The following is a 12,909-nucleotide window of genomic DNA, read 5'->3' as shown; positions in this document are numbered from 1 at the left end:
CATTAAATAGTTAAATGTTTGAAGTTGTAAGCTCTAGGTAGATACTGAAGTTTCAATTCAGGAACCTTAAATATTGCTTTGAGGAAGGAACATGATAGACAAGAATTTGGGGAGCCACAAGGCTGGGCTATCATCCAGTCTCCACGTAGGTAAATCACAGCCTCCCTGTACCTTAGCTTCTTAATCTGTTCGAAGGATCTACAATTTCCATCTACCTCACACGACTGTTTGGAACATTAGAAATAAGCACTTGAAAACTAAAGAGCACTTGACAATGCATAGTTTATGCATTACTTCTTTGCTAATAACAACTAAAGTATTTCAGGGTTTACAAAGTTAAGAATTTTTAGTATTCACCCTTTCATGTCTTTCTACGATGTTGAAGTAAATTAAAGGCAAAATTGTTGTCCTAGAAATTGTTTCTGGGCTCAGAGTCTTGTCTTTGTTTTGTTTTGAGATGGGGTCTCACTCTGTCACCCAGGCTGGAGTGCAGTGGTGCCATCATAGCTCATTGTAACCCCAAACTCCTGGGCTCAAGCAATTCTCCAGCCTCAGCCTCCCAAGTAGCTGGGACTACAGGCATGTGCCACCATGTCTGTCTAATTTTTAACATTTTGTTAGAGAGACAGGGTCTTATTTTGTTGCCGAGGCTGGTCTCGAATTCCTGTTTTCAAGCAATCCTCCCACCTTGGCCTCCCAAAGTGCTGGGATTACAGGCCTGAGGCACCTCGCCGGACCTCTTAGAGTCATATTTTACGAACATAAAACCGTGGTTGATAATTAGCAATCTGATATTGGTAGGTTTGAGATATCTAAGCCAAATAAAATATTTTCCATTGGTTAAAAACTTCCACTCTTCGGCCGGGTGCGGTGACTCACGCCTGTAATCCCAGCACTTTGGGGGGCCGAGGCAGGCGGGTCACGAGGTCAGGAGATCGAGACCATCCTAGCTAACACGATGAAACTCCGTCTCCACTAAAAATACAAAAAATTAGCCAGGCATGGCGGCACATGCCTGTAGTCCCAGCTACTCAGGAGGCTGAGGGAGGAGAATCGCTTGAACCCGGGAGGTGGAGGTTCTAGTGAGCCGAGATCACGCCACTACGCTCCAGCCTGGACAAGAGACAGACTCCATCCCAAAAAAAAAAAAAAAAAAATTCCACTCTAAGTAATTCAGTATCAAATCATCTGAATAGGCCTTTGAAACAATTCAACGATAGGATTTCTAAAAAAATAAATAAATAAAGATACAATTAGAACATTCCTTTTTCTAACAATAAAATAAGCATATATGAATAGAGTTCCATATACATATAACAACAGTTTACGTCAGCCGGGCACAGTGGCTTACACCTGCAATCCTAGCATTTTGGGAGGCTGAGGTGGGTGGACCGCTTGAGGCTAGGAGTTCAAGACCAGCCTGGTCAAATGGTGAAACCCCGTCTCTACTAAAAATACAAAAACAGCTGGGCACGGTGGCACATGCCTGTAATCCCAGCTACTCAGGAGGCTGAGGCATGAGAATCGCTTGAACCCAGGAAGTAGAGGTTGCAGTGAGATGAGACTGTGCCACCACACTGGGAGACAGAGCGAGACTCTGTCTCAAAAAAAAGTTTATGTCAGTAGAGAATATTATTTATTTCAGGACATCGTTGCTTCCCAAATAATGAATGCTAATTATATTATTTTCTAATGGTCCAAAATGCTCACAAATGTCTGAATTAGAGACAAATTTATAACTAATCAATATTTTTTTCCTTCCTTAAAATCCAGATCCTACACAAGAAATTTTTTTTTTAAACAAGCAGGAAATTATCACACACACTCCTACAAGATGTTACAAACACATCTAATAGACATTAAGTCAAGCAAAAAAACACAATCCTTCATTATGTCAAACCTGAGAAGTACCATGAAAACATTAATTATTTTGACCCAATTTTGATATACTTAAATTTAAACACACTTGATACTGAAATCCATATTGATAAAAAATGTAAACTGAGATAAGGCTCTTGACCAAAACAAGTATCTTTCTTAGTAAGATGTCTTTAAATTAGCAAGCTCCTTCACATATTTAAACTGTATAGGGTTTTTTGTTTGTTTTTTGGAAAAAATAAGGAATTTGAGTAAAAAGTTGAGTATCAGAGACAGCTCTAGTGATGACAATCTAACTCACCCCTAGCTATAATTCCCCCCCGATAACTTTCCAGCATTCTCTAGTCAAGGCACTGTTTAGTTTTCATCTTCTCTCTACTGTCACCATTATAAGCAGATAAACTTTTAATTATTAAATTAAGGCCTTCTGAGAGCCACATGAAAAAAGATGTGTTTTCTTCCTCTTAAGGCCTTAATTGGGAAAACTCAATTATTCAGAGCAGTAGTTCTTAACTGGGGGAATTTTGCCCCCTAAGGGGTATTTGGCAAGGTCTGCAGATATTTTTGGTTGTCACAACTGAGGGGAGAAAAGGGTGCTACCAACATGCAGTGGGTGGAGGCCAGGGATACTGCTAAATATCCTGCCAAGAACAGGACAGTCCCCCAAACCCACAGAATTATCTGACCTCCAATGTCAACTGTGCCAAGGTTGAGAAACCCAAACTTAGCAGAATATTCAAAAGCTGATTGTGCTCTACTCCAGGGACTCCAAAAATTCCTTAACTTTCCTAATCATTCAACCGTCAAAACCACGACAGTGGCTTCATTTCCGGATCGAGAATTCTGTGTCTATGTTATAGGCAATGTGTGTGAAACTGACACATTTTCTAGGCTGTGCTATTTGGTATATTTTGCAAGACAAATGGTTTCACAAGTGTCATGCTGGGCTTGACTAGTGAGTTATTTCACAATTAATCAAGTATTATCTATCTCTTGCTAATGAGACAATCTCATCTCAGTGAGAAGCCCAGCAAAAGATGACACTAACCCGATAAAAGCCACAGCTTTTGGGAGGAAGTCATTTTAAAGGCTGACAGAAGTGATCGAGGGACCCCATCTTGGTAGCACTCTTGTGGTTCCCATTTTAAAGGCAGTCCAGCTTAATCACTGTTGTACATCACTCTAATTCAGTGGGCTGCCAAAAAACTTCAATGTAATGTTTTAAATGTCATCAGCAGTAATATAATCAGATTAGTGAGTCTAACATGAACTCCAAATCAATACTTGGAGCATAGTCTTTTAAAGTACTGTTGGGCTGGGCACGGTGGCTCATGCCTGTAATCCCAGCACTTTGTGAGGCTGAAGCAGAAGGATCATTTGAGCCAACATGGCACCACCGCACTCCAGCCTAGGTGACAGAGTGAAACCCTATCTCAAAAAAATAAAATAATCCAGCCTGGCCAACAAATTGAAACCCCATCTCTACTAAAAATACAAAAAATTAGCCAGGTATGATGGTGCATGCCTGTAATCCCAGCTACTTAGGAGACTGAGGCAGAAGAATCACTTGAACCCAAGAGATGGAGGTTACAGTGAGCCGAGATTATGCCACTGCACTCCAGCCTGGGTGACAGAGCGAGACTCCGTCCTCAAAATAAATAAATAAATAAATAAATAAATAAATAAATAAATAAATAAATAAAATAGAGTACTGCTAAAAGCAGGTCTGTCTGACTCCTGATTCTTCACCATTTTGCTGTGCCATCTCGAGTCGCTCTGGCTGTAACCCACTGCAGATCCATGTCAAAACCCACTTATCACAACTTTACTATTAGAAGGAATCTCAAGGACACCCTGGCCCAGGCCCCTGATGCCCAGGAAGTAAGTAACCTGCCCCAAGTCACAGACCCAGTGAGTGTGCCAAAGGGATCAGGCCCCAGTACCCTGTCTCTTAATATAGCCCTCACCCACCAGCCTGCCCAGGGAAAACGAGAGGCAGGCCTCTGAGGTGCACAGACATCCATCTGCTATCTATGTAATTAAGGAATATTTATTCTGATGCATAGCTAAGAACTATAAGCAGAATAACCAGATATTCATACTGCTGCTTGGGGAATCTCTGCTAACATTTTACACATATGTAGAGTTTCTAACACAATTGAAAAAAGCTATACTGATGTTCTGGTGAAAAAATTTGTATCCAATCTACACAGAATATAAATAGTGCGAACAGTAAAATTCAACTAGCCACAATTCTAAACTGTCGGGAAGGTCTGGATTTACATGGTTTTTTATCTCTGTCAGATATTTATGGTCTTCATTTTGTCGTACCTAAGTATCTTTTTACTTGTACTCAAGTATGATTTTATACTTGCTCCAGTGAATTTTTTGCAGAACTACTTTTACAATTTTTGAGGTTACATATTTTAATAATCCCAATACTGGCCTCACAATAAGAAGTCATTCTTAACCAGCATTAAAGATCCTATAGGGCTGGGCATGGTGGCTCATATCTGTAATCCCAACACTTTGGGAGGCCAACACGGGAGGATCACTTGAGGCCCAGAGTTCAAGATCAGCCTGGCCAACACGGCGAAACCCTCTTTAGTAAAAATACAAAAATTAGCTGGGCGTGGTGGCACATGCCTGTAATCCCAACTACTTGGGTGGCTGAGGCACAAGAAGCATTTGAACCCGGGAGGGGAGGCTGCAGTGAGCTGAGATCACACTCCAGCCTGGGTGTCAGAGCAAGACTCTGTCTCAAAAAAAAAAAACAAAACTATAAAAATAATTTACCAAGGGTTGAAGTTGGCAATGGGGAAGCAGGAAAGAAGCTACATTAGTAAAGTTAGAAAACTTTCTGTAAATAAGACCTTGAAATAGTTACATACTTCATAACATGGAAGGAAACATATTTCCAGTTTTCAAAAAAATCAAACTACAACTAACAAGAAAAACCAGGTATCTCATAGTACAATGCTATGAGAAGTGTCAAATAATATTCTTAGAAATTTGCAGCTGCACAGAAATTGTAAGTTAATTCTCATCTACTCTAAGTTAATTGTGAGGCAAGATGAAAATCTGTTGAAAATTCCCTAACAAAAAAACAAAGATTTTGCTAGTACTCTATTCTCTTAAAACTCTCTTGGACAAACCATCCTTACAGTCATACCTCAGAAAGCATTTAACTGGGGCTGATGCATCACATGACCTTTGACTTGCTGCAATTCAGGAGGTTTTTTTTAAAACCCCTTTAATATAAACAATCCAATACAACCCAGTGAAAGGCCTTGAGTATGGAGGAGGAGATATGAAAGACAAGTACCTCGTAGTTTGAGAGAAAATCTAGTAATTCTGATTGAGATGGGATGTAGAGAAGTGGTTTCATCACCCGGCGGACAAACTTCTCAATGTAAACAGCACTCATGGGGCCTTTGTATTCGATTGGTCCAAAACTAGTACCAAAAAATAAAAATAAAAATAAAAATAATAAAAATAATACACCATGCATTAAGCCTGTAATGTAGAACTAAAATCATCACCACCACAAAATGAAAATGTCTTGCTTTGGGATCCAACCAAGTCACAGATCAGTAGCCTGCTTTGCTCAGGAGGTGACCAGAGAATTAAGAATAAGCATTTTAGGTGAGGCGAGGCGGAAGCAGCCCCTATCCTTCTATGATCTTGAATTCAACTGCAAACTGAATTGCCAAACAAAAAACATTTATTCTTGTCTCTTAAAAAAAAATTAATTCCCACAATATTTCTTTTAAAAACAAAACAGAAAGACAACCCTGGAAATTGACCTCATGCTAAGGGATTCCAGGATTTAACTATAAAATTCAATGTAGGCGGGCAGATTTTCCTTCTACTAGTCACTGTAAGGTAAGGGACAGGTTGAACAGTTGGCCCTTGCCCTACTAAAAAGAAATAGGCGGACAAAGGATCACTGAATGAACCTTAAACTTATTTGAAGCTTTATTACAACAACAACAAATTATGTGAAGGTCTGAAGTCAGTGACCAGTATAAATGATCTGTCTTCCTTTCCCCTCCAGTTGTGTCTGGGAACACACACAATTTGATTCAGTGCCACCAAGTAATACCACCACCATTCAGTTATCCTTCTAAGCTAATCAGAATTCTCATGTGCCTCTCTTCAATCTCACGCAATACAGACACTGCCCATATATAATTGGATGGTAGGTGGCAAGGGTGGGGGGTTATGGTGAAATTCAACAACTGCATAATCATGCTTTTCTCTAAACAGAAATTGACATTAAGCTTACTGTTAACAGTAACAATAGAGCCCAGTTAAGAATTTTATAAAGGTTGTGATTATAATACCAGAATACATGGTTACAGAAATTCACATAGACACACACACACACACACACACACACAGACACACACACACACACACACACACACAGTGATGAGATAAACACAATTCTTCAATGTGCACTGCAGAATGATGTCAAAGGAATATTAGCATGAAAAAAAGTGAAAACAGCATTCTCTACATGTACAGCTGGGAGACAGTTAAGAATTCGACCAAATCAAGACTTACTACAAATTAGTTCAGTCTAAAAATTACCATCACCACCAACCCCATCAACCACCAATAATTTTTAATTTAAAGGAAGAAATCAAAAAAGCATCTAACTTATTCCAGAAAAAGGAGCTACCAATCTGGAATCCTAAACTACTCAGGCCAAGAGGCTTTGCTGAGTTTTCCTGGTGTGATGTTACAAGGGTCCTAGTGACTTATAAAACCCAACAACGCAAAGACAGGGGTGTGGAGGCAGGCATTTCAAGGTGCATGCCACCTCAAATTCCTCATCTGTAAAATAAGAACGTTGGACATATTTCTAAAGTTCCTTGGAGGTCCCTTCAATCTTTCTGCAAAAGCTAAGCAAACAAATATACATACATATATGACAATACTGTATACCCACATATCCCAAAATGACATTTGTACTTGATTCTGTGGAACTCTTCTGATTTTAACGTCACATCACATTAAGTCCACCTCTGAGCAGCCTGAAAGGACTATACCCCCCTACTAGGCTTCCGTGCCCTTTTTCAAAGCCAAAAAGAAATGCAAGGACTTCAGCAGGGCAAGCTCATCATCCCATTACGGAGCACAGAGTTAAGTACACCACCTTACACTTACCTTTAAAACAAAAAGAGTAACTCTGAGAAAGTATTCCTGTATCCGAAAAAGCCTGTACTTGAACCTTCCACATAAAGGCAGAACCTCTAAGTTACTGGCCAAAAAGTGGGGAAGAAATCTGAAAATCATCTTAGTGGTCCCTAAGCAAACACTGGCTTGTTACTACAAATATTAAAATACAAACTTCTAATATCCAGAGGAAAACATGGGGGTAGAGATGGAGTAAGAAAGTGTGTTTTTGCCCAAATACTATCTAATAGTTCCTGGGAGTCAATACTGTGTGCCAGACAACAGCTTATGTTACAGACACAGAAATGGGATGGAATGTGACAGAGAACCCACAAATCATTGTTTGTTGATGTCTGCTATAAATCCCCAGTGATTATGGCCCAAGAAGTTTAGAAGGAAAAAGCAAAGCTCTCTATTAATCAAATCTCCTTTACCCATTTTACCTTCAACAAACTTCAAGCCAATCACCCTGAACAAAGTCCAAAGTCCTATCTCCTATCTCCAAAACCCTTCAAGTCAGATTTTTAGACATTACTTATCATTCACAGCAGGGTCTGGGCTGTACTCTAGTACAGCCCAGGTTGAGACCAGCCTGGCCAACATGGTAAAACCCCGTCTCTACTAAAAATACAAAAATGAGCCAGGCATGGTGGCAGGTGCCTATAATCCCAGCTACTCCGGAGGCTAAGGCAGGAAAACTGCTTGAACCCGGAGGCGGAGGCTGCAGTGAGCCGAGATTGCACCATTGCACTCCAGCCTGGGCAACGAAAGCTAAACTCTGTCTCAAAAAAAAATTAAATAAGATAAAATAAAACGCTTTCCATTTTTCAGCCCTCTTTGTGACTTCAGAATTGTGGACATGGGACTGTGTACCTGTAGTAATTTTCTTCCCAATAGAAAAGATGGTAAGATACACTCTGGACTCTGCTATGCCTCCAGGTGAAAGGATAAGACACTTGGTGGATTTTTACATTACAAAACACTCTTACAATATCTGAAATACATTGGAGTAATTGGTACTTTGAAAAACAATGCTGTAAAATGTGTAATGACATGAAAAGATGCTCAAAAAAGTGAGAAAAGCAGTTTAGGAGAGTATTACTGCCTGATCCCACGTTTAGCTTTAAAAAGGGTGGTGGATTATCCAGCTCTTTTATTTTTGCTTATCTGTATTATCTAAATTTTCTGTAGTGAGTATCTAATATTTTAATATAGAAAAAATGCAAAATTCATTTATAAACTGGCAAACCAAACTGGAATGAGAAACTTATTTAAAAAGTTCTTACCTCCGATGATATAGATATATTACAGGAAAATAAAAGAAGTGTTTCTGTTTTCTGCATTTCCCCTGGTTCCACCAACAGTTAATTGCCACAAACAACACCTGCAGAGCCAAAAAAGGGTTTCAAATGACTGTGAATAACAACTGAAAAGTTACCAAGATTTAAAAGATGAAATTAAAAATGGAACTATTCCTCTCTCACTGAAACAGAAAGTACGAAAAAAAACTGTTTTGAGTTTTCAAAGGTCATCATTTATCACTAAAATAAAAAAGAAAGACATACTCTTATCTATGATGTCCAGCCAGGACTTGGACCATGTTTACCAATCTTACCATGCAGTAAAGTTCAAAAGATTTTTATGTGTTTCCAAAAATAAACCCACTTTTTTCCCTACTGAGTACATGGAATAGTAAGCTCTCAATTTGGAAGAAGCTGAAATCTTTTTTTAAAAAAAGCAGCAGCAGTCGCTGGATTGCACTATAACCCCCACCACCTGTCACCATGTGATCTTAAACAAACTGCTTCACCCCTTACGCCTGCGGTCCTGCTTCAGAAAAACAGGGCTAACAGCATCGGCTTGCAAGTGGTTGAGAATTAGCACAGGGCCTGGCGCACCAGAGTATCATTATTATTATACTAATGCCATCACTCAGAAGGACATACTGCTTAGGTTGACAGTAAGGTAGCCAATTCACACTTATTAATAAAACACAATAGATTTCCCTCTTGTGCCCAACATGGGCAACATGAACTTTGTTCTCTAAATGTGGAAGGCGTCACAGTTTCTAAGAAAAACCAACTGAGAGTTCCAAATGAACTTCTGGAACTCGGCTGCCTACACACGTTACTTCAGATCAGTGGTTCTGAGCAGGAGAGTCTCAGAAATCTGTGGGATGCTTTTTGCTTGCTGCAATGACTGGGGGAAGCTACAGTACATATGTAGGGCAGGGCCATTGGTAGATGTCCTGCTACACTCAAACCTGCTTTGCACACAGAAGAATCATCCATAGCATTCCAAAGGAGTTCAAAATGCCTGCCAAACACTGATGTTGGGGAAAAACTGTTATTACCCAAGCCCAGAATCTAGCTCCATTTTACATGTGAATCTAAAGCATGCTTTTTGTGTTCACTGGATTTTTCAGGAAAGCAACTTCTATGTAAACTGAGAGCAGAAAGGGCTTTGTGTGGTTCAGGATTTTACCAAGATTGTTCACCATTTAGGATAATCAACTACTAAGAGCACTGTCCCTATGGCAGGTAAGTCACCAACATATCACCTTTATCAGTTTACATTTGTAACTATCCCACTCACAGCGGTTCTACATAAAGGTATATGGACCTGTTCTGACTGTGCACTTACATACTAAAATATATACAATTTAGTTACAAATTACTTCTTCCCCCCCAACTTTATGTTCCAGTCAGTGCATTAGATTATTTTGAAATTACATGTATAGGAAAAATTTATCATCTATGAATTCCTTTTCAGGAAGAAAAGGGGACATCAAAAAATACTTATTTTCTAAAGTGCAACTGGGGTCCACTGGGCTGAAAACCACTGCCATAACAGGTGACTTATTTGCCTATATAACTTTCTTACCTAGCCCAAAGGTGGCATTCCTTATCTGTTGAATATAGTTCTGGTCCAAATATTAAAAAGGTCGGCCTTGTTACAATGTAGTCATATCATACATAAATTTTCTTACCTGAAATACCTAACTAGCGGCCGAGCGTGGTAGCTTAAGCCTGTAATCCCAGCACTCTGGGAGGCCAACGCGGGTGGATCACAAGGTCAGGAGATGGAGACCTCCTGGCTAACACAGTGAAACCCCGTCTCTACTAAAAATACAAAAAATTAGCTGGGTGTGGTGGCGGGTGCCTGTAGTCCCAGCTACTCAGGAGGTTGAGTCGGGAGAATGGTGTGAACTCGGGAGGCGGAGCTTGCAGTGAGCTGAGATCGCGCCACTGCACTCCAGTGACAGAGTGACACTCCGTCTCGAAAAAAATAATAATAAAATATAATATAAATAAATAAATAAACCTAACTAGCAAGTATCAAATGGATATGCAAGAACCAGGATTTTTAGTCCCTCTACCTTTTTTAATGCTTAAACCAAAGAGTATGGCACCCCAGGATGAGCACTGACCCGTGTTATGAGATTCAGAATCTGCTCCCACACTTGCCTCGGACTACAGTCACCACATTTGGAAATCCTTTCTGTTGCTTTACAGAAGGCTCTGTAACTTAGAAAGGACTCTCAGAGTTCACCTTGGCAAAGTCTGCCCATTGGGCAAGGTGTCTCTGTGGGGACATCCTGCCCTACATACAGGACTGAAAGTCATTTGATTCTTAAGCTGAATGTGAGCATTACCTGGTCTGAAAGCCGACTTGCTGCTTGCTGAATTTCTGCCCTGGCAGCGATGGACTGTCCACACCAAGGGGCATAGAAGAACAGCAGTACCACCTCTGAGTCCCGGCGAATGTACTCTGCATAGTCCAGCTGTCCCTGGAAGAGGTCAAGCACTGGAGACCTCGGGGAGAAAAAGCTGACAGGTGGCTTTGCTGGTATTATCACATCTTTTGCTCGACTGAAAAAGAGCAAACACAGAAAAGATTGCTTAGTTTATCTCCTTCTAAAAATAGCTCTGTGGAAACAGAACGAAGCTTAAAAGAAAAATCCTCTTTTGAATAAGAAAATGGAGTCCCAAAATCACTGCCCTAGAAAGGCAACATCTGGCTAAGCAAATGCAAGACATGAATAATATGTTGGAAACAATTCTCTGAGATTCTGTCCCCTAGGTATAGGCTGGAAGGGCAGTGGAGAGCAGAGGAGGATGTCTTTGAATAATCCATATGCCTGCCCCCCATACCTCAAAGACTTCATCCTCCTTTTTCTGCAGCCTGGCTCTCCAAAGAAGCCACTTATCTCCAAGGGTTTAGAACCACCAGCATGCGAGCTCAGAATTACGGTGAGGGAGCATGTACACTACCACTAATGATTTCCATGGGAGATGCTCACAGTCAACTCAACTTTGAGAAAACATTAAGCTTATTAGCTGGAGTTGGCTTGTACTTATCCAGGGCATTCAGCTAACAGTAACAATTAAACAATAATATACATTCCTCCAGATATATATCATAATCCTAAGACTAATGAAGATGAGTAACAAAGCAACAGCCTATTTAACTGGAAAATGGGCTTTTTGAACACTTGAGTTTCCCACAAGAAAGAGATCAGGAAGAAAAAGAAAATAACACTGGACAAACAAGAGGTCAGAAGTAACTTTCCTCATCAAGACCTAAAGGTCTAGGCCCAGGCTGCATTCCACCAAGCAGAAGGGCCCTAGTAAACCCCCTGAGCTGTCCATGTAGCTGCACTCACATACCATAAAACGATTATAGCAGGTTTGCTAAGAAACAATGGAGACCCAATCATGCACTATCCAAACGAGATAAATCGAGAATATAAACATGGAAACCTAAAAAACGATTAGATTAACCCCAAAGAAAGTAAAGGAGGCCAGGCGCGGTTGACTCACACCTGTAATCCCAGCACTTTGGGAGGCTGAGGCAGGCAGATCTCCTGAGGTCAGGAGTTCAAGACCAGCCTGGCCATGGTGAAACCCCATCTCTACTCAAAATAAAAAAGTAGCTGGATGTGGTGATAGGTGCCCGTAATCGCTTGAACCCAGGAGGCAGAGGTTGCAGAGAGCCGAGATTGCACCATTGCACTCCAGCCTAGGTGACAAGAGCAAAACTCCATCTAAAAAAAGAAAGGAAGGAAGGAACAAGAAAAGAAGCCAGAAGGTACAAATGGAAAACGAGGAGCACAAAGGTACACTTAAACCCAACTACATCAACAATTACGTTACATATAAAAGGAGGGGCCAGGTGCAGTGGCTCACGCCTGTAATCACAGCACTTTGGGAAGCCGAGCTGGGCAGATCACGAGGTCAGAAGATGGAGACCATCCTAGCTAACACGGTGAAGCCTGGTCTCTACTAAAAAAATACAAAAAATTAGCTGGGCGTGGTGGCTGGGGCCTGTAGTCCCAGCTACTTGGAAGGCTGAGGCAGGAGAATCGTGTACGTTGCAGTAAACTGAGATCACACCACTGCACTCAGCCTGGGCAACAGAGCAAGACTACGCCTCTCAAAAAAAAAAAAAAAAAAGAAAGCAACCTAATTGGGAGGAACAGACTGCCAGACAGGATAAAGCAAGACCCAATTATGCACTATCTAAACGAGATATAGTTTAAATATAAAGATGTAGGATAAAGGCATAAGGATAAGAAAAGAAAAACTATGTAAACAGTAAGCATAAGAAAGCTGGCATGACTCATGAGGTAAAATGATAAACTGGGGTATATTCTTACCCCAGTTTACTCAATTGTTACTCCACAATAAAAACAAAAAACAAAACCTACTCATATATATTATAACTGGGATGAGTCTCAAAATGATTATGCTGAGTGAAAAAGGTGCTAAAGAGTACATGCACTATGACTGCATTTATATGAAATTCCAGAACAGGCAGAAGTATTCAACGGAGCAAGTCACCTAT

General features: G+C 40.5%; 1 protein-coding gene across 1 annotated transcript in view; it reads right to left on the bottom strand.

The window, feature by feature from the left end:
- The window catches only part of TXNDC11 (thioredoxin domain containing 11), a 58,983-nt gene extending 46,546 nt beyond the window's left edge, over nucleotides 1-12,437 (bottom strand). Inside the window, exons 1-4 of the mRNA XM_011988106.1 lie at nucleotides 12,390-12,437; nucleotides 10,718-10,934; nucleotides 8,349-8,446; nucleotides 5,204-5,333 (exon numbers count right to left, since the gene is read on the bottom strand). Coding sequence (XP_011843496.1) covers nucleotides 5,204-5,305 — 102 coding nt within the window. The 5' untranslated portion in view covers nucleotides 5,306-5,333; nucleotides 8,349-8,446; nucleotides 10,718-10,934; nucleotides 12,390-12,437. The remainder of the gene's footprint in view (nucleotides 1-5,203; nucleotides 5,334-8,348; nucleotides 8,447-10,717; nucleotides 10,935-12,389) is intronic.
- Nucleotides 12,438-12,909: the final 472 nt, after the last annotated feature.

This window comes from Mandrillus leucophaeus, unplaced genomic scaffold, assembly GCF_000951045.1.
Source record: "Mandrillus leucophaeus isolate KB7577 unplaced genomic scaffold, Mleu.le_1.0 Scaffold323, whole genome shotgun sequence".
NCBI lineage: Eukaryota > Metazoa > Chordata > Mammalia > Primates > Cercopithecidae > Mandrillus > Mandrillus leucophaeus.
This window is presented reverse-complemented; position numbering and strand designations above follow the sequence as displayed.